This window comes from Chelonoidis abingdonii, chromosome 22 (genome assembly GCF_003597395.2).
Source record: "Chelonoidis abingdonii isolate Lonesome George chromosome 22, CheloAbing_2.0, whole genome shotgun sequence".
Classification (NCBI taxonomy): Eukaryota; Metazoa; Chordata; order Testudines; family Testudinidae; genus Chelonoidis; species Chelonoidis abingdonii.
In genome coordinates this window covers 13,828,170-13,850,100 of record NC_133790.1, presented here as the reverse complement: position 1 = coordinate 13,850,100, position 21,931 = coordinate 13,828,170, and the positions used below count along the sequence as shown (strand labels likewise).

General features: G+C 46.7%; 1 protein-coding gene across 3 annotated transcripts in view; it reads right to left on the bottom strand.

The window, feature by feature from the left end:
- Nucleotides 1-21,931, bottom strand: part of ULK1 (unc-51 like autophagy activating kinase 1) — a 106,811-nt gene that overhangs the window by 48,636 nt on the left and 36,244 nt on the right. For 2 of the 3 annotated variants that reach the window (XM_032805985.2, XM_032805986.2), the window contains exons 7-10: nt 21,160-21,233; nt 15,320-15,421; nt 4,991-5,049; nt 267-349 (exon numbers count right to left, since the gene is read on the bottom strand). In XM_032805985.2, the coding sequence (XP_032661876.1) occupies nt 267-349; nt 4,991-5,049; nt 15,320-15,421; nt 21,160-21,233 (318 nt within the window). Of the gene's footprint in view, nt 1-266; nt 350-4,990; nt 5,050-15,319; nt 15,422-20,532; nt 20,621-21,159; nt 21,234-21,931 lie in introns of those variants that run through there. The other variant, XM_032805987.2, reaches the window with a different exon arrangement.

The following is a 21,931-nucleotide window of genomic DNA, read 5'->3' as shown; positions in this document are numbered from 1 at the left end:
AGGAATGGAAATCTGATGCAAGAGTTCAAAGTCAACTGGGGTAAGCACTGAACTTTGCAGTTCGTACATCCAGTTGGAATAAAATCCAAGGATCATGCTGACCCTCGGGCAGCTTGAACTCCCTGGTATTCTATCCACTGCATGATGTAGTGTCAACAAACACACAGAGACCTGGAGTGTAACGATACTAAAAAGGTGAAGCCACCACAGACACCATTTGCATTCATTTTGTCTCAATCCCTAGAACAGGTAGGTGACTCTCTTACCGAAGTCCATGCGGTCCTTATGATTGCGCTGCAGAAGACCCAGCAGCAGCTGCCTCAGGTGGCTGGATGTCTCCCTGGGGATGCTAGGATTTTTAGAGAGTTCAAAACAAAAGTTAAAACTTAGAGACACCTTTAACAGCTCTTAAATATGAGTGAATGCAAACTAGAATCACCACCTTGCACCTGCTAGGCTAGAAACAGAATGCATGTCCATTGCAGAGGAACTGAATGAGGAAACCACTATTTTTGTCCCAGTGGCTCTCATGCCCAAATCCCTGTTTTGCTAGTGTTAAAGCTCTGGCTACTCTACGTTTAAAAGACCTCCATGAGCATCTGCAGAGCTTTGCTTTTGAGAATGATTTTATAGTGATCTGATTGGGTTCTCAGTGGTTTCTATTTCATGTACGACATGTATCACAGAGTAAATGAAACAGCTCACCAAGAGGGAGCACTTTATTCGATGGAAGCTTCCTATTAAAATCCACAATGGTTCCTGGAGATCAGCATTACCAATTTACTACTGATTTCATTACATTTTTATGTTAAAAGACAGACAGTTTAAATAAGACCAGCATCCGCCCTTTAAAAAAATTACCTATTCAACAGTATTTACAGTGGGTGCCCCAAAATCTGGCCCTTTGCCACCCACAAGGAGTTAAAATTAATGCAGTATTTCCCCACAGTATGTAAAAAGAAAAGTGGGATAAAAGCAAATGCCCGGGGAGGGGGGAGGTGTGTTGTGTCCGTTTTTTTAAGGGCAATCACAGCACACAGAAGCAAATCAATCGACCCCTGCTACCCCCCAAGGTGGTGGGAGCTGAGCTTAGATGCCTGGGGCCAAGTTGTTGATACACAGCCACACCATGAGGGGCACAGAATCACTGTATGTATTAGGGAGGGGAACAGGTAATTCAGCTTTTGCGTGAGTGGATAGAGCGTTGTTGATTTCCCTCGGCGACTAGGAAGGCCAGTGCTGGGGAATAATGGCTGAGACCTGCCCCCAGAGAGAGCATAGCTCTCCAAATGAGATACCAGATCTAGGCTCTGTCAGCATTGGCTCCATTTATCACGGCTGGGCAGAGCACCATCCCTGCAGTCTTACAGCCTCCCCTCCCTCCCTTCATGGGGGTCAGCTAAGGTAATACCATGCGCCATCTGCACAGGGATTGTAACTGCACAGAGCCCACAGCCAACCACTGTCGTGCAACACACAGCTTGCTCCGGCCCACCTCCGCAGAGCAGGGTTGACCCCCCCACACGACAGGCAGGAAACAAGCTTAACTTTGACGGGGGAGCAGATACCTATTTACCCATCTGGCAATTCTGCATTAGTTCCACCTTCTCCCTCCCCGGCGTAGATATGAATGAAAACAAAGTGAAAGGAGAGCAGCTGGGGCCAGAGGGGAGAGTGCTGGCGAGCATTAATGCTGTCTTGCTCAGGCAAGAGTGAAACAGAAGCTGTAAAGGCAAGATCTATTTAGGAAGACTTTGAAACTAGTCAGTTATTTTTTCTGCAAAGCCCTGGGCCTCTCTCACAGAGGAATTCGGACCCAGCAATTCCTAGAACACAGTCTTTGCAAGCATCACACCAGCCTTGTTTGTGCAGAAGGAAGTGTTTTGCAATCTCTCCCAGGCACAAAACATTACCCAGGGGAGGGTATCTGGACCCCCAGAGAGGATGCATCTAAGGATATGTTTATGCTGCAATCCCAGGGTATGATTGCAAAAGATGTAGGCATAACTGATCTAATTTTAAGGTAGCCAGCACAGGTCCCAGACCAGCAAAGCTGCAGCAGAGAGAACTTCAGCACAGGCTAGTCCCACGAGTAGTTACCCTGAATCCTGGGTAGGCTTGCAAAGCTTGCAGTAAAAGCCATGACTTCACAGCTCCTTGACCCAACATAGCTATATTCAGCTAGCTCAGGTACGTCTACACGAGCTGCAATCACAGCCCACAACGGCAGCATAGACAGACCCTAATATTAAACTGAGGCTACACGTGGTCGCAGCCAAGAGGATGTGGTGTTCCAAGTAGTTGTCAGAAAGTGGTATCCCTAGAAACACACGATAGAAGTAGCCCAAGAACCATAGCTTTGCGAGTTGTCCTGGACGATACGCCAGTGCTTATGGACTGCAGTTCCCGAGTACTGTGGTGGTGATTTATTTATCCATTGCACACACGATGGGTAACAGAAATAGCTCCTCTAAAACACAGCTTCCTTTTTCTAGCAAGATTCAGCTTTTTTGCAGTTTTACAGTCAAAAAAATCAGGCAGGTTAAGTGCAATGCCTAAGGTCAGATGGCAGAATGCATGCACACTTTGAGCTGAGAGCATAACAAGCTGGAGGAGACATGCCCATGCTAGCTCTGATAGAGGAAGTGGGCTAAAAATAGACCGTAGCTGCAGTGGCACGAAGGGCTAGCTGCTGCCCCAAGTACATACCTGTTCAGGATGTTAGGCACGTGCCCCACTTGCCCTGCTGCGGCTACGCTCCATTCTCAGTGTGCTAGCTGGATCAGAGTCAGGGTGGCATGGCTCCTCCCCTTGGGAATCACCACCCTCCCCGCTCCACGTGTGGCTATCCCCTCTGCTGCCTTATGCCCTGCCTCTCAGAAGTTACAAGCTTGGCTACCCTACAGCATTGTTTCCCCAAGGCCTAGGCCAAGCTATTCAATATGAACAATAAAAACATACCCATACCCCACCCAGAGCTTGTTAACTCCCTGTGCAAATCCAGGTGATGAATGTTAGTTATTTTGACCAGTACTAAATTACAATAAAATAACGAGGCCGTCTGGCTTGCTGCGCCTGGTGCGAGCTTACCGCCCCAGAGTGGCATTTTACCCATCCGCAGTCATGTCAGCTCGTGAGGAACAGAGATTTCTACTGAGAGTTTAATGAGCCTTCTCCCCCCCTCTCCCCTGCCCCAGCCAAACTACATTTCTTCTCTGGTGACTATGCCAGTGGGTGGGGAACAGGTGTGCCCGGCTGATTAGCCCCGAGGAGAATGTAACCAGAGCCTGGCACTGCCCAGGCAGATGAGGGCGAGGGCTCTTGGGTGGTTTTGGGTTTCACTAGCCAGGCTGAGAAGGCTGTTTTATCCAGGTTTACTCAAGAAATGGCACAGACTGTGGCACACATTATGAAGACACTCTCCAAAATCCATGAGTTGGAAGAAAAACAGTAACACAAGGGAGACTGAGAGTCTGTTTTTTCGCAGGGCCTTGTTAATTCAAATGCAGCGCTGATAAATAAGGATGGCCAACCTCTGTCTCTCACTGTATCATTACCCGGTTTCATTTTTAATCACCGACTGCCTCCCTCCGAGCGCTCAGCAATTCACAATGCTGCCAGGAAAGAATGGCCCTACTGGTGGAAAAAGGCTTTTCCTGGAAGCGATTATATTTCCCAGCCATTAAAAGTGTACAGACTCATAGGGGAACATGGATTTACTTTTAGGGGTGAGCGGGAGGGCGCATCTGCTTCACTTTCTGCCATGGGCTCCTCCCACCATAAGGCTGTTCTGACTCCCATGATCCCTTGGGCTCCAAGCACAAGGAGGGGGCAGGGCTCACGAGGTTCAACGCTTTGATCACAAACATCATTTTCATCACAAGAAAAGAAAGCGAAACTAAGAAATTCACGCATGTTGGCCATCGTTCTGGATTTATAAAGCTTTGATTTCTTGACTTCCCAATACACTACCCTTTGTGGCAGCTTTAAGAGATAAGCTAACCATACGCACCCTGACACAACAAACTCATGCCCTACAAAGTTATATACACTATTAAACTATACACCCTCTGCACCAATTCTGTGTAGCAGCTTGGGGTATGACGTCAGGTCCCACTGGACAGTTTATGGGCAGTCACTTTTCTTTTGTCCCCCATCTCAGTTAAATGTCATCCTTGATCTTCCCAAGGTTCAGAGGATCTGGAGTGTGGATTTAAGTCCATCTCTAGAAAGACTGAGGGAGGTTTCTAGAGGAGACAGCATAGCTCTCATTTAAGAGCACAGCATCAAAATAAAAGCTCCCACTCATTTTTAAAACAAAAAAAGCGCTCTGAATCAGCAACTTCATTATTCCAGCAGCGAGTTCATACCACTCCGGGATGAAAGTGCTGCTCTCCTGACACACACCCTGGGAATTGGAACAATTTCCACATGCCAGGGGCACTCACCCACTTCTGAGTTTCCCTCTGAAAGGGCTACAGGCTGGGGAAGTGGATTTCCTGGCACGTGGGAAACTGGGTATGTAACCTACATGCAGTGAGTGTGTTACAGGACTGGTGCTGCTGGAAGAGCCTGCAGTATTGGATGCTGTGTTAGGGAAGAGCTTGCAAGGGGGAAAACCATGGCTGCTCTTGAACTCTGGAGGTAGTACCTGACAGGGGAAGGCCAACTTGCACACAGGGAACAAGGCCCTTGGAAATCACTTGCAAAAAGCCTCTATTCATCAGGGCAGCTTCCATAACAAGCACGTTCTAGAGTGCATGCAGCAGCGAAATGGGTGTATGTGGAGGAGACAGCGCCAATTCGGGCAATCTAGCAGCAGCCTGACACTCTCTGGACCACATTGCTGCTGGTTAAGGAATGTAGAGGCAGGTGGCCAAACATTTAAGTCATATCCCCAACATGATGAGCTGATGGCACAAGAGGACAGGTGTAAATACAAACAGAGTAAGCAAGTGGAAAAAAATAGTAATGCTGGAAGAATTCTTACTTGGGCATCAGCATCTTGTTTTTCTCATAGAAGAGACGAAGATCTTGAGGGCTGCTGGCCTATGGAGAAGAAAGAAAATGTGTCTAGAGCAGCCTGCAATAACACAGGGAGGCGAATTATTATGATTTTAACCTCTTTCACAATTGCTTTGAAGTATCCTGCAGTTGCTTTCCTCCTGCTGAACTAGCACTGAAAGCAGTTTCGATTTCAGGAGACCCTACAGATTGCAATACCCAGACTGCGGCGCGGACTGAAAATATAGTATTTCAGCCTCCTGTATTTTGTCCCTGACCTGATTCTATTTTCCTCTCCTTTCCTGAAGGCTCAGCTTCATTTCCATGAGTTCTGCAGCTCAGTTCTAAGCTGCCCTAATAGCCTCTCCCACGAGGCTACATAATTGCAGACGCCAGAAGTCCCACATGATGAATGGCAGCTCCTGCAGAGAATGTGGATTAGTGCTTCAGGGTCTTAAAAAAGGGGGCAGGGGAGATTGTTGACGTGAAAGCAACAGTGGAGAACTCCAGTTCTCTTGAGAAACAGGGAAACTTCAAGACAACCAGATCCTAGAGTCTTTTGCTAGCAGTTCTCAAGCTCCAGCTGTTATCACTGATGGGAGACAGTTTCTGGTCATGATCATAAAGAAATCAAATTCTAGGAGAGACAAGAATTAAAAAAAATAAAGCGACCCACTACGAGAGGTTAGCGTCCAACGTTAAAAATAAAGTCTCCAGGAAATAAGCAGTCCCATACAGCTTCCTCATGCTGTCCGCTTGTGTTTTTTTTATGAACTAAATAACACAGGACCTGTAAATTGCCCCAAGAGCGCTCGTAGTGTGCAGAAGCTTTCAGCCTAGACCAATGGTCTCTAATGGAACGCAGTGGGGGCTGGCTGGCATGCAAACCACAGACATGGAGGCGAGGGGGAACGGGGAAGAGAGAAGGGAAAGAGTCATGCCCTGGCCCGATCACTGCTGCAGGATGCACTGTTTGCAAAAGGTGGGAGGCACTGGGAGGTCACAGGCGGTTTGTCCTGACCCTGGATATCAGCAGAGAACCAGGCAGATTTACCAAAAGACCTTGAGCCCTTCCACCCATCCAGTTCCATTTCTGCACTGCAAGCATTTTAGGTCAACTAAGATGCTTAAGGAACCAGCGGGAGCAATGCAGACAAACCGGACCATGGACAGGTGTGAATGGTCACTGCTGCAGCACGCTTAGAGGCCGGACAAGCAGTTGCATGGTTGTTTTGCCATTGTGTTTAGCCAGCACTTCACATCATGCCGCCCCTGTTTCAAACAGCACCTGAAGGTGAAAACTCAGCTAACGACAGCTACTGGGACAAATCGAAAGCTGAGTGAAGCCAATGGGAGATAAGTTAACTTCTAGCCCTTAGGGGGCTGCAAAACTTCAGCTGATCAGAGTTCGTGACAAAGCTATTGTTTCTAAGCTCACACATGCGCTCATGCACACACACAGCTTCCTAAAGGGAAATGGAGCTTCTCCTTCAGTGGAACAAGAAAGCTATCCTAGACTTCCTTTCTGCAGCAGCCTATCCTTCGTTATTTCATGGAAAGAAGTAGGACAAAACTGGAGCACAGCGATATGCTCAGTTTTCCAGTTTCACAAAAATGTTAAGCAACCCCCTGTTCAGCAGAGGTGGTCGCTTCGCAGAAGACAATCCATGTCACAGTGTTCCCAAGCCTGGCAGTCTAACCTGATTTACTTCAGTATAAATCTGCATTTTTTTTTAACCCTTCCCCACATGGATCCCGCTCTGCAATTCGCATCTATTGCTCGTCCAATTTCAAACAAGACACATGGCACACATGGCACAGAGAGGCTGGCAGCAGTGCTATGGGCATACGCACACAAAGAACCCTACAAGTAGGAATACAGTTCCACAGTGATCAGACTAAGTGCTTATTCATGTCAGCAAGAGATACAAGGATTGGCTGTCTTCTTTATTCACTCCCTGGTTCAACAGCTCAATTGTTTTAGACATACAATGAATCTCTGATCTATTTCAAACAAACATTTTGTCAGAAGTTTCCTAGAAGTAACAGCTGCAGTGTATCAAAGGAGCACGTCTTTAAAAAGTGTAAGTTAATTGGGAGCATGTTTTCTGAGCACAAATAAAACCTTTTAACACAACTCCCCCGTTTTAAAATGTAAAAAGGCAGTTTAGGGATTATGAAAAGTTTGGACGGATAGGTTTGGAGAAGGGAGTCTTGCATTTATTTTCTGAACAGGTTTTACTGCAAGTTTCCCCCACACTAGCTTAGCAATGTACTTCTCACCTGTTCTGAAGGCAGCACATCTAGAAGTGGAAGGGTGGTTTAATCCCTGCCCAACTAAACCTTGGTCTCTTAGCTGAAGCTGCCCAAGAGGGTCCTTACTGCAGCATTGGTAACTACGATGTAACCATGTATCTGCTGGGAAATGGACTGACACTACCAAACCCAGTTCACACTGGCCACCAAACCCCCTCAGATAACACTTCCGATCACTAATGGGCCCAGACAGGCCTTCATCTTAGTGTAACCCCATTACTAAGCAACTGAGCCATCCAGCCCCACTCCTAGGAGTAAGCTAAGGGCTGGTCTACACTATGGGATAAAATCGATTTTAGATACGCAATTTCAGCTACGTGAATAACTTAGCTGAAGTCGAATATCTAAAATCGATTTACTCACCCGTCTTCACCGCGCGGGATCGATGTCCACGGCTCGCCATGTCGATTCCGGAACTCCGTTGGGGTTGGTGGAGTTCCGGAATCGATATAAGCGCGCTCAGGGATCGATATATCCCGTCTAGATTAGACGGGATATATCAATCCCAGAGCAATTGATTTTAACGCGCCGATACGGCGTGTAGTCTAGACGTGGCCTAAGGCTAGACCTACAATAACCATCTGGCTGCACAGGCAGTGCTCATCAAGGCTGCACCCTGTTGGGAGCACTCAGACGTCTACAGCTGGGCAAATAATGGCTGTTTCCATTTGCTGGCAAGTCTAAAAACTGAAAATAAGTTCCGTTTCAGGTCAAACCAAAACCAAAAAGTCGTGACGAACTCAAAAGTTAAAAAAATAAGAGTCTGAACCTTTCATTTCGACTAACCCATTTTGTTTGGATTTCAGGCACCTTGATAAAAACCAGGGAGGACTAGATTCACAAAACACTGGGGGAGGGAAGCAGGCAGATCACCTTTAGCCCCAGGTTCAATTCAATGGAGAAGAGATCTCAACTTGGGTCTCCTACATTTCAGCAGGTCTCAATCTCTCCTGTTCTACTGTGTATAAATAGTCAGTCACTGGCACAGGTACTTGAATTTGTATCTCCCACAGCCTACGTGAGCATGCTAAGCACCAGCCTACAGCGTCATTCTCACTCTCTTCCCCTAGCTGACTAGCCACAACCTGCTGCTTCTGGTGTGCATTTAAATCTGCACAGTTCCCCCAGATCCTGCAGAAACCAGCAGCAAGTTTAGAAAAGGAATTTCTCATCCCTAACAATACAGGACTGGCTCTGGCTAACTCAGTTTGGGGCTATAAAACCAGCCTGCTTTCCAAACAAAAGTCTTGTTTAAGTTCCAGGTCTAAAAACCTTCATCAGTTGCACTGAAGGCTCATTTCACAGTGTAAATTCCTTATGGTTGTTATAAATGGCACACAATCCTAGTACTTATCTTGGAGAATTAACTGAGAAAGAATAGCACAGCAGGCTCAGTGCATCAGGCTTGGAAATTAATTTTTCATCTAGCAGCTAGCTGGGACGAGAACATACACACACACACACACTAACTCTTTCAGAGCTGGCAGACCAGCACTTAAGTGTTTGAATTACTGCCATTCTCTGACACTTCTCTCTCTCTCTGTCATAGGCACATTCCACTGTTACACAGAGAATTCTTGACAATACCTGGCACAATGAATAGCCAGGTACTGGGCTCCCCTGGAAAGATCTTACATCAGCTGGATGCAGATGGTACTACTGAAAGCTTTAAAAGAGTTGCATCACAAACCTTAAACCTCCCTACAAACACACAAAACTGCACCCTGATTTTTAGAGGTGCTCTGCACCAGGAACTCCCAGGAACATCGAACATCAGTGGTACTTGCTCCTCTGAAAAATTAAATCAAGACTTTATGACCTGACCAAGTCTTACAAATAAATCAACACCATAAGGAATCGAGTGATTTTTAACTCTTGTGCCTGGTTCGAGCTCCATCTCCAGTCTAACAGACAAGCAACTGGACTGGGACTCAGGAGTCTGGGATTCTATTCCTAGCTCCGTCGATGACCGGCCATGTCTCTAAGCAAATCTCTTCCACTCTGTGCCTGTTCTCCCCTCCTCCCAGTCTGCCTTGCCTATTTGGTCTGTAAGGTCTTTAGGGAGAGACTGTGTCTATGTATTTGTCCGGGGCGCAGCACAAAAGGGCTCTGATCTCTGCTGGAATTTCTAGATGTTGCTGTAACACACACAAATAAAACAGCAAGAGCAGGGAACACAAAGTGCAAGCCCTCAGTCATATAAGGCAGAAAAGCCACAACTCTCGCCGGTCACCTCATTTGTTAGGCCAGGCCTATTAACAATTCAACATTAATACAATGCTCAGCAAATGTGCCAATAGGGCTTATGCATCCTCTTAATCTCACCCATCTGGCAGGCTTCTTGTTTTGTTTATGGACATGTTTAACGGACACAGCTCCTTGGGACAGCTTGGACAGTCATGCTACCAACTGTCCAGGTCTGACAATCAGACGTGGTGTGTGTGTTGGGTGGGGAGATGAATGGTGAAGTCAGAGAAGTTGGCTCAGCTGACCTGGCTGCTGTTCATTTTCATTTCTACAATAAAGAAGAAGAAAACCCACCCACTCTCTTCTGCCTTGATTTGGCACGTTACATTTCCCTAGCAGAAAAGCAAGGCAGTTGGACCCAGTCTTTCCAGATGTGCTAACACCTTATCCATCCACCCAAGTCCCTTGAAGTCTATTGTACATTTAAAGCCTCATCTTCTTGCTGAGGATAAGCTTCTGCGTGTACAGCACACCTGCGAGCCCCTCCAGATGTAGCAATGGATGCTCCTAACAGGTGAAAAGCAGGCAGGCAGAAGTGGGATGCGAAGGATCCCGTATTCCATTGCACTGGGGGAAATGGCAGTCAGTCACTCTCTGGCTCGGCTTGAGGAATCTAATAAAATCTTAACCAGACGTGCAAGTGTCCTCCTTCCCTGGCACTGGCTAAATAAGCTACCTTAGCTGACAAACAAACTTCCACCCAGAAGGTGAAATGCAAAGGGACCTTGCTCTCTGAGACAGCAAAATCAACAGGAAACGGATCACTGCTGAGGGGCAGCCACCATCCCACACTGGACCCAGCCAGGTTTGGGACAGGAAGAGGGGGTTGCATTCCTCTGAAACATCAGGCACTGGCCATTGCCAGAGGAAGGACACTGGACTAACAGGCTCATCCAGTCAGAGTGTCTCTGTTCTGCATCTGGGTTATGTCAAGCTGCACTCAAGGCACACCCTAAGAGGTCTCCGATGGACAGCAGAAAGCAGGCACCTTTATGAGTGCTGGAGGGGTGCAGATGCCTCTTTACCTTCTTTCCTTGGCTGATCTGTCCAGGTGAGTCTGGGCACGCTAGCCACCTCCCCTCTCTGTGCAAATTTTGCTGTTCTGCAATCTGCTCAGAAATGTCAAAACTGAACCCTGCTTTGTCCAGTCCGCACCTACCAACGTTTGCATTCCATGCACCCCCCACTCTCCCAGCCTCTTTGCACAATTGATTATAATCGACTCCAAGACCTTTAGCTGTTGCAGCACCTCTTGCAAAGCCTCCACTGGTGCAAATGAGGACAAACTCCTTTAACATTTAACTAACTCTCCCAGCATCTGCCAACGGGCAGGCTTCATTTGCCTAGAACTTACAACCCAGGAAAAGCGGTTGGTAACCTCTGCCTTAAGCGTAAACACACGATCTCAACACACACACATACTCAGAGGACCATCTGGACTGGGCTTTCCTTTTTCCCAGATCAAACAGATTCGTAATGGTTACTGTAGTAACAAAACAGGGCTCAGTATTTTGTTGCCAAAGCACAACTCCCAAAAGACAGAGGCAAGGAAATCAAGACAGATGTGCAACATGTACCCACTAAAGATAAACACTCATTACAATCAAGATCTTCTGAAGTCACTCTTCTCATGCCAAGGCGTTATGTGACCCCTTATCTCCCTATGCAAGCTGCCCAGATCGTTGATCACACAGCACTGTGGGGCTGCCTCATCTTCACATAAGAAAGACGGCAGAACAATAGGAAGAGCTTGGACTCTGCCCTTCCCCCTACCCAGAGCTCCAGCCCCAGCCCCAGGCTGGCAGAGTTGAGTACAGCAGGCTGGGAAACATATTTTCCATGACAATTTTCTCAAAAGAATATCGTCAAGGAAAATTTCCACATAGTTAAAAAGGTCACTGAATAATAATAATGGTCATACCTCAGGCTTTTCAAAGAAGTCAGCTGTCCCAAGGTTGCATGTGAGCACAGAATGCCTACAATGCCTGCTTTGGTCCACAAAGTCAGGGGAATTTAAATCAGTAGTTTATGTGGAGCTTTGAGATACTTTAATCCGGGCCGGCTTTAGGAAGTGCGGGGCCCAATTCGAACATTTTCGGTGGGGCCCTGGCGGGGATAACTTAAAAAAAAAAAAGTGGAAAAAAAAGCCTCTCATTTCTTTCATGTATTATTTACTTTCCATAACTATATGAATAATAAAATTAGATATTGTATACATTGCATCATATATGCTGTTGATTGGCTATTAATGACCGCYGTTTCACATGTGTGGGTCCCCGCCACCCCTGGGGGTGTGCACATGTGTTGGTCCCAGCTGCTCCCTGCCCGCCTCATTGAAGCAGGTGTGCAGGGTTACTGCCCTGGAAACTGCAGGGCAGCAGTGGACATGGGGCTGGCTGGAGGCAGGGCAGGGGCTGACTGGAGGTAGGGTCTGGCTGCAGGCAGGGCAAGGGGTGTAGGGCGGGCTGGCTTCAGGTAGGGCCGCAGGGGTGTGCAGGAGGGGTTTGCAGAGCTGGAGACAGAGGAGTGCGGGACTGGCTGGCTTCAGGCAGTGGGGTGCAGCAGGGGTTGATTGGAGACAGGGCAGGGGGTGCGGGCTGGGCAGGGTGTGCAGGGCTGGTGTGGGCAGCAGTGTGTGGGGGGCTGGCTGGCTTTGGGCAGGGCTGCAGGGGTGTGTGGCTGGAGATAGGACAGGGGGTTTGGCAGGGGCTGGATGTGGCCACGGGGTGCAGAGCTGGCTGCAGGCAGGGGGGGCCGGACTGGTGTGGGCAGGTCAGGGGGTGCAGCAGAGGCAGCTGGAACCCCAGCCCTTTAAGTACCCCCTAAACCCCCTTCTACCTCACCCCGGACCTTTTAAATAGCCGCGGGAGTGCTGGGGAATGCATGGGGGAGGCAGGGCTCCGGTGGCTATTTAAAGGACCCTGGCAGAGGCAGCTGGAGCCCCGGGCCCTTTAAATAGCCTCTGGAGCCCCTCACTGCCCCAGGGCTCTGGGGGCTATTTAAAGGGCCCAGAGCTCCAGTCGGGGTTGCGGGGCTTGCCGCGCTCTGGCTGGAGCTCCAGACAGGAGAGCCGGGCTTGCCACGCTCTCCCAGCCGGACCGCAGCAAAGTCCCGCGGCCCCGCTCTCTCAGCCGGAGCGCAGCAAAGCCCCGCGGCCCCGCTCTCTCAGCCAGAGCGCAGCAAAGCCCTGCGGCCCCGCTCTCCCGGCTGGGGCTCCAGCTGGAGAGCGGCAAAGCCCCGCCACCCCGCTCTCCCGGCTGGAGCCCCAGCCGGAGAGTGGCAAAGCCCCGCCACCCCGCTCTCCTGGCTGGAGCCCCAGCCGGAGCGCAGCTAGCCCGGCCGCCCCGCTCTTCTGGCTGGAGCCCCAGCTGGAGCGTGGCAAGCCCCGGCGCCCCAGATGGAGCTCTAGCTGGGAGAGTGGGGCCGCACCGCACTCCCACCGGCGCTTCGCTCAAAGGAGCAGGACCATTGAAGACCCCGGAGCAGACCGCAGCCGGGGATCGGGGTAAGTAAAAAAAATTAAAAAGATGCTTAAGGCGTGGGGCCCTCTTAGGCACGGGGCCCGATTCCCCGGAATCGGCCAAATCGGCCTAAAGCCGGCCCTGACTTTAATAGTGGGCAAGGAGCTCATTTATGTGTGAGTCAAAGCTGTGTGTGTATATATACACACAGCTTTATTTTAAATACACACACAATCTTCCTGTTCTTTTCTCCTAACAGTTATTTCTTCCCCCTTCCCCATTAAACAAAGCTGTTGAGACCGAGAACAAGAAAATGTAACCAGCAACTATGAAACAGTCAAAAATTTCACGCAGACCATAGGAGATACTGTAAAACCAAAAATTACACACGCAGGGAAGATGAAGGATCACTTTCGTTACAGAGCAAGGTGGGCAGACCAGAAAGTATCGTCAGAGAAGATCCCTAAACTGAGATGAAAAAATAACCCTGGTATCTAGAAAGGAATATATCCCCTCAGCACTGAGACCACACCAAAATAAAAGCCTCAGTTTACTGCCAGACCCAACCACTCCTTCCTGTAAGATTTCTAACAGGCTTGTATATCACCTTATCCTTCCCTGTTACACAGCTTCATAAATATTCGAGATTTCACTTTAAACTATGAAAGCTCTGAATCTAAACCAGAGACAACCCAGCAGCTCATAAAGCTGGGCTTATGTCACTGCAGAATTTTCTTCTAGTTATCTTCATTTTCAGTAAGTCAGTCATTAGGACGGATTTGGAGGCGGGGAGGAGAATCAGATTTCAATGGTCGCTGCAACAGTGATCAGGGTTTCAAAATTTAGCCAGAAAAGACTTCAGATTAATTCATATCTGAGGAGACGAACTGAAGTTTTCATGTCAGGTGTTCCCACGTCACTCTGTATTAATACGCAGAAAACTCTGGTTGATTCTTGGCATCTTGCTTCCTGGGTTAAAAAGAGAGGGGAGCCCACACACTGAGCCTCTGGGTAGGTCTACACTGCAGTTGGGAGGTGCAGTTTCCGTGCATGTAGGCAGATCTTGCTAAAAATAGTCTGACCACAGAGGTAGGGACTGAGTACATACCATATTTCTGTGCACTCTGGGGCTATGCCTACACACACTGGAGTGTAGAAATATCCTCTGAAAAGTAGGAAGCAAATTGCACATCACTCTGCCAATGCACCCATCAACTTGGATGGATAGGCTCCAAAAGGAAGTCCCTTGTCAGTGCTCCCCTTGCTAGAAAGACAGCGATCATGCTAGAGAAAGGTTTTAAGGTTATACGAACGCCATGGAAAGGGGTATGGAACAGGAGGATTTGGGGCGTTCAACAGATAGGTGGAGGAAACCATGGACCCTCGCAGTTTAGCATAGGAGGAACAAAATAAGGTGAGTATGACCATATGTGAGCAACTGGTGCTTGGGAGGAGAACACTGATAGCTGAAGTTAGATACATTCAGAATAGAAACAAGGTGAACAGTGTGGGTAATTAACTACTGGTACAATTCACCTAGGGATGTGCTAGATTCTTCATCGCTTGACATCTTTAAATCAAGCATAGGTGTCTTTCTTAAAGATAGGCTTTAGTTTAACCAGAAGTTATGGGCATGTTAGGTGGACTTCTAAGGCCTAGATTAGATGCAAACGGTCAGACTAGATCATAATGGTCCATTTCTGGCCTTGAAAAACACCAATATTTACACAGAAGACTTCTCCAAAAAGACCTTCCTACTCTACTCCAGAAGCCAGGCTATTTCAGCTACAATGCACCATTTCACACCAGAGTCATACCAATCAGCCATAATATTTTCCTTCCGATTAGTTGATCTTTCTTATTGTCCCTACACCCTCAAGCCCAACACAAAACATATTATTCCCTGTGAACGGTCATAAAGGGAAAATGGTTTTAAAACAAGCTGCTGTGGACATTGTTGCTTTCAGGGTCCAAGACAACCTTCTGAAAAGATGGCCTTTCATAAGAACACACACAGATGGGGATATAATTCTGCTGCTGCCCTGAGACAGACTCTGGAGAAGAAGCATCAGCCTCCACCCATATTTGCAGCATTGAAAAAGACGGGAGCATCCCATTGACCTGAGAACTAAGGAGCTTATCTCGCTCTGTGGGATGGACAGACAGACAGGCTGACTTGACTGGAGACTGGGTTCTTCGGGCTCAGTATTGCATGTGACCCCTGGCGTGGGTGAAATGGATGAAATACAGCAAGAAACTCATTAAGCATTAATAGCCATAGAGCCACTCACCTGGAAGGGCGCCTTTCCTGTCAGACACTGGTAAATGATGGTGCCTATACTCCAAAGGTCAGCTTTAGCATCATAGTGTTGGGACATAATGACTTCTGGGGCCTGCATGGAGAGAGAGTAAAGTTTTGTTTAAAAAGACTTGGCTCTTTTCTTGGCAGCTACCAGAGAAACAGAAGCCTCTAATTTTTTTTTAAAAAGCACCAAGCCAAGATTCCACAAAAGAAAAGGGATTAAAGATTTTTTCACCTGCTTTAAAGTGCTGTGTTCATATTAGCAAGGAGGCAGTTTCATAACACTAATCTGGTTACTGGAGGCATGGTTTTACTTTCGGCACTGCCCGCTTAACTTTTGCCTGATGCATTGTAGGCAAAACAGTGCATCCCCTTCTCAGGCATTGCGATCTCTACTAAACCAACTTGCAAACAAAGAAGTCCCTTTAGAACAGTACAGGCATCCCTTCTAAAACAAAGCAACTGCACACACACTCTCCAGTTCATGTCCCAACTTTACCAGTTATAGCCATGATAAACAAAGGATCAAGTTGGTACAAGTAACTCAGCCCTTCCCGCTCCATGGATTTCTTGAGAGGCTAATGCAAGCAGGCAGCTGTGACATGGGGCAGCAGTCATGTCAGTGGATGGGACTTGAGTTCAAAAGCAGGCCCATGTGTTTATCCAAAAAGAGGTCAGTCCCCACCTTGCTTCCCCACAACCTCTGTGGTCTAGAACAAAATGCACACCACTCCTCACTGCATGTTTGCACCAGAAGCTAAAGCTAGCATAGATTCAGAATGATCAATAGCTCAGAATGCAGTGTGCCTCTGGATCTGTGTGGAGGTGAAGGTGGGAGAAGGACAGTCTAGCTTAAAACCTATGTTTATAAAAGAGACTTCCTCTAATGCTCACAGGAGACAGGACTGAAAGGGGATCAGTTTTCTAGCTATGTCACAAGCAAAGGCCAAGAACAGATTTGTTCCATTTGGATTGAGGGTGGCATCGGGAGGAGAGGGGAAAAAACAAAAACACCCCACTCTGAACAACGCACGGACAAGAGCTACTTAACTCTGCCTCAGCACCAAACAAACAGAGTCAAGCAAACAGTTGTCAATGGCAGACATGGATGCTCAGAACCATTCTGAGTGAGGACACAGATTTCGCGAAGGGTCAGACACACAGCCCCCTTTGCTGCACTCTCACACTGACACAGCATTCCTCCCACTGTGGCAAGGCAAGAAAACAGGGTTGGCTATGTGCACGCATGAGGACACGTGGATAGGGAATGCGGAGGCCACCCCTGCTATCTGTCACACACCATGCACACATGGGTACCCACAATAGCAGGAGAGTAAACCCCTGAATGCCTCCCAGAAATCAGAACACATTTTACTCAGAACTTAACACATCCACACACCTCCCTCCCCCCCAAAAAATCACCTTTAAATCAAGAACATGGAACTTTTTAAACCCAAAAGGAATTCCCAGAGTACTTACAAAAAAATAGTCCCTCTCACTTTAAAAGTGAGCCAGATATCTGATCTACTTTCAAGAGAATGTAAAAGAAAAAGCATCAACAAAAATAGTTCAGGAAAGTTTCTCAAGAGGAAAGAGGTTACATCACCCTTATGTACATACGTCAGCAAACAACTGGCTTCAACAATAAAGCGAGAGGAAGTCAGGCTTGCTTTGGTTTGCACCGACAGATACAGTTTTAACCACAGTGGAGATAAAGGCCACTGTGTTATGCAGCCAAGTCCTGTGCCAGGTTGAAGGCTCAGGCTGGGAGGCTTAAAAGGAGCTTAAGGAAAGCAGCCACTTAAACCACATTGAAATTCAATGAGAGTTGGCCATCTCAGGCAACATCTATGATAAAAACCACAGCAGCGGCCCAGCTGCACCAGAGACACTACAATGACGGAAGGGGTTTTTCTATCCCTGTAGTAAACCCACCTCTCCCAGAGGCAGAAACTAAGTCAGCAGAATAATTCTTCCCTCGACCTAGCGGTGTCACCAATGAGCTTAGCTCGGCTTCACTACATCACATGGCCCTGAGCGACTTAGTTAAACCAACCTACCTTTGGAGTGCAGACCAGGTCTAATTCTCCATCTCACCTTTGAAAACCCCAGTCTGAATTAATGGAAGAGCATTGATTTTTCAGTTAATCAAAACACACCCATCTTGCAGAGCAGTCACACAGACAAGATCGAAGGCCTGGTTTGGTCATTTTTTATTTTGGTGCCCTGGTGTGAGTGAGACACTGAGGTTATTTTATACCAGTTGACTCCATGCACACGAACAAGCACTTACCACTTTACATTTCATCGCTATGGGTTGTGGGTGGGGTGGTTTTTTGTTTTTTTTTTTGCATGTCTGGTTGCAATCTGAGCAAATATCCTTCAGGCAATTGGCTTGACCAAGGCACGAAGTAGATGTGGATCGCAAGAGAAGACAGGCAGACTCCATTTACAGCCATTGTTTTAGAATTAGGTTAGGCTGTGAAATATATTCAGCAGCAGGTTTAAAGACTGTAGGGGTATATTGTTCAGGTCACTTATGGAAAGCTGAGAATTCACCTCTCTCCTTGAGAGATGGGACCAGATATTTATAACCCGAAATCTCTCTAGTTTGGAGTTTAATTTTAGTGCTTGTGACAACAGCGAGGGTGATTTGGAAAGCAGTGAGGTGCAGGCATCGTGCCAGCTTCCTAACATAGCCCTAAATTCTTAACTAGTCACAAGCCTCTCTGCTATCCTACAACCTCCTCTGGAGCGTGCTGTAAACACATATTAGCAAGGTCTCCTTTGTTTGAAAGCAGGTGTCACCTTCTATCTCAGTAGCCTGCTCTGAAGCTCAACCTGATGTAGGAGAGGTTTCTAATCAAGATTTGTAGGCTACAATTCTTCCATCAGTCCCACTGTATCCCTCTACTAATGGGGCACAACTCTTACTGACAACGAGGAGATGTCTATACACAAATGTATAGGGAACAAACAGGAAGAACTGGAAGAATTGGACTTATGTACTAATAATGACTTAACTGGCATCACAGGACTTGGTGGGATAAGTTTCCCGACTGAAATACTTGTATAGAGGGAGATATTTGATCAGAAAGGGCAGGCAGGGTATAAAAAGGGAAGAGGTGTTTCAGTATACATCAAGAATATATATTTGTTCTGAGGCCCAGAAAGTGGCAAGAGGCAGATCATTGAGAGTCTCTTGGTAAAGACAATAGGGTAAAAGACAGAAGAGCCGGCACAGTATGGATCTACTATGAACTACCAAATCAAGAGGAGAAGACAAATGAGGCATTTCTAGAATAACAAATATCCAAAACACAAGATCTGGTAGTAATGAGAGACTTAACTACCTAGTCATCTGTTGGAAAAGTAATACGACAAAACACAAAATTTCCAGTAAGTTCATGGAATGTATTGGCCACAACTTTTTGTTCTGAAAAGTGAAGGAACTAACCGGAGGAACAGCCATTTTAGACATGATTCTGACTACCAGGGAGGAATTGATAACAAGTACGCTGGTGGAAGGCAATTTGGGTGAAAGTGATTATGAAATGATAGCAGAGAATCCTGTGGCACCTTATAGACTAACAGACGTTTTGGAGCGTGAGCTTTCGTGGGTGAATAAGTGGGTATTCACCCACGAAAGCTCACGCTCCAAAACGTCTGTTAGTCTATAAGGTGCCACAGGATTCTCTGCTGCTTTTATAGATCCAGACTAACACGGCTACCCCTCTGATATATGAAATGATAGATTTCACGATTCCAAGGAAAGGAAGGAGAGAGATCGGCAGAATAAAAGGACAAAGCAAACTTTGACAAACTCAAAAAACTGGTAGGAAATATCCTGTGGGAAGAACATCTAAAAGAAAAAGGAGTTCAGGAGAGCTGGCAGTTTCTCAAGGAGACAATGTTAAAGGCACTGCAAACTATCCTGACACTAAGGAAAGATAGAAAGAATCGTAAGAGGCAATACGGCTCCATCAGGAGATCTTTAATGACCTGAAACATAAAAAAAGGAATCTGACAAAAAAGTGAAAACATGGACAAATTGCTAAGAAGAAATAAACAAATAGTACATGCATGTAGGAACAAGATCAGATAGACTAAGGCACAAAATGAATTACTCCTACCAAGGGACATAAAAACAGATTCTTCCAATACATCAGGAGCCAGAGAAAGATGAAGGAAAGTATAGGTCCTCTACTTGGGGGGCAGGAAACAGAGCTAATAACCGATGACAAAGAATCCTGAGGTGTTTAATGCCTATTTTGCTACAGTCTTCTCTAAAAAGGTTAATGGTAACAATTACTCAGCACAATTAATATTAACAACAAGGGGGAAGGAATCCAAGCCCGAAAAGGGAAAGAACAGGTTAAAGAATATTTAGATAAGTTAGATATATTCAAGTTGGCAGGGCCTGACTAAATTCATCCGAGGGTACTTAAGGACCTAGCTGAAGCAATCTCAGAACCATTAGCAATTATCTTTAGGAACTCAAGGATGATGGGTGAGGTCTCACAAGACTGGGGCTGGGCAAACATAGTACCTGTCTTTAAAAAGGGAGAACGAAGAGGACACACGGAATTACAGACCAGTCAGCCTAACTTCGATACTCTGGAAAAATACTGAAACAAATGATTAAACTTTCTAACTGTAAGAGTAGCTAGCCCTGGAATAGGCTACCAAGGTTGAGGAATCCCCATCATCAAGGGATTTTTAAAAGCAGGTTGGATGAACACCTGTCAGAGATGGTCTAAGTTTACTTGGCCCTGCCACAGTGCCGAGGGCTGGACTTGATGACTTCTCAAGGACCCTTCCAGACCCGCATTTCTATGATTCTATGTTCATGTATCACACCAGAAAAAAAATGTATCCATATAACCCAATCAAGATATAGACCAGGTACACAACGGGCTGGCTGAATTACAAACAGAGGGCCACTGTCTCTCAACACTAGGAACAGAGAGAAATGGAAGAGAAGACACTTTGTCCAAGAGGCCCTTTATCAAGGTAGCACCTTGGAAAAGGCCTTATGGCTGCAATGTCATTCCTATTCTGAGTCTGCATGTTTGTTACTCCGCCTGCAGCCAAGGGATAACTCTGGATTTTAGGTCCCAACGCCTTAGCTGAAGGGCCCTGGTTCCTATCTGGAAGAGGCAATTTCTGAGTGGGGTCAATCAATAGCCTATTATTGTTTACCAACGGTTGCCTGAAAGGCAGATGTCAGCACAGCAGCATAGATGTTTGCCATCTTGCCGCTCGGAGAATCTTTATCAGTCTCCCATTAGGGTTTCCACTTACAACACCAGCTTTAAGAACACAAAATCCAGGTCTTGGGGGGAGTTCTAGGAGGAAAGGAAGAACTAGGCTTAAGGGTTGCACAGCACTTTGAATGGTATAATCCCGGGTTAGGCAACCTATGGCACGGGTGGCGAAGGCGGTACTCAGGCTGATTTTCAGTGGCACTCACACTGCCCAGGTCCTGGTCTCTGGTCTGGTGGGCTCTGCATTTTAATTTAATTTTAAATGAAGCTTCTTAAACATTTTAAAAATCTTATTTACTTTACATACAACAATAGTTTAGTTCTGTATTATAGACTTATAGAAAGAGACCTTCTAAAAATGTTAAAATTATTACTGGCACGCGAAACCTTAAATCAGAGTGAATAACTGAAGACTTGGCACAGCATTTCTGAAAGGTTGCTGACCCCTGGTATAATCTAAATAACCATTGCAGGTTCCACATGTCAGGAAGGGCCTGCTTTTTGCTAGCCTACACGATACAGCGGTTTGACACAAAAAGATACATAAGCAGAGTGCACTCACCATGTACATAGGGGAGCCACACAGCGTTGCTGCCATCATGTTGCTTTGCAGGTACCGGGCAAATCCAAAATCAGCTACAAATACAAAGAAAAGAAGAAGTTAATTCACTAGTTCTAGAGAAGCCCAACCTTTCTTCAGTTGCCTCAATCCCCAGCGTGGGCCCTCCTGTTTCTCCGTAGTCCCTCAGTACAAGGGACATCCCCCATTTTGAATACAGAACTTGTGTTCTATCCCCAAGCTAACGCAAGTTTCTCTCACTATTACTACATGTTCCATACAACAGAAATCACGTAAAGGTGCCTGCAGTCACTATTTTTCCTGTGTCTGTTGTTCATGGTTTGTTCTTTCCAAGCGGAATCCAGTGGCCAGATTCTCAGCTGGTGGAAACTGGGAAGCCTCTATTGACTGCAATGGAGCTATGCCTCTTTACATTAGCTGAGCATCTAGTCCAAGATTTATGCATGCAGTGAAGGTCCAGCAAAGCTTGATAGCTTTTCCCTTGTTACTTGCTGCTACTTCAGATTTGGGGAAGTGGTAGTTACACTCCATGACACAGGACAGGAGGCAGGGTTGGACCACAACATAACAAACATCAGCAGGGACCCACCACCATCTGTATCTTTGGAAGATGCTCAATTGAAGCTACGTGGCACTATTTATGTATCATGACTTATGAGGAGAGGCTGAGAGAACTGGGATTGTTTAGTCTGCAGAAGAGAAGAATGAGGGGGGATCCGATAGCTACTTTCAACTACCTGAAAGGGGGTTCCAA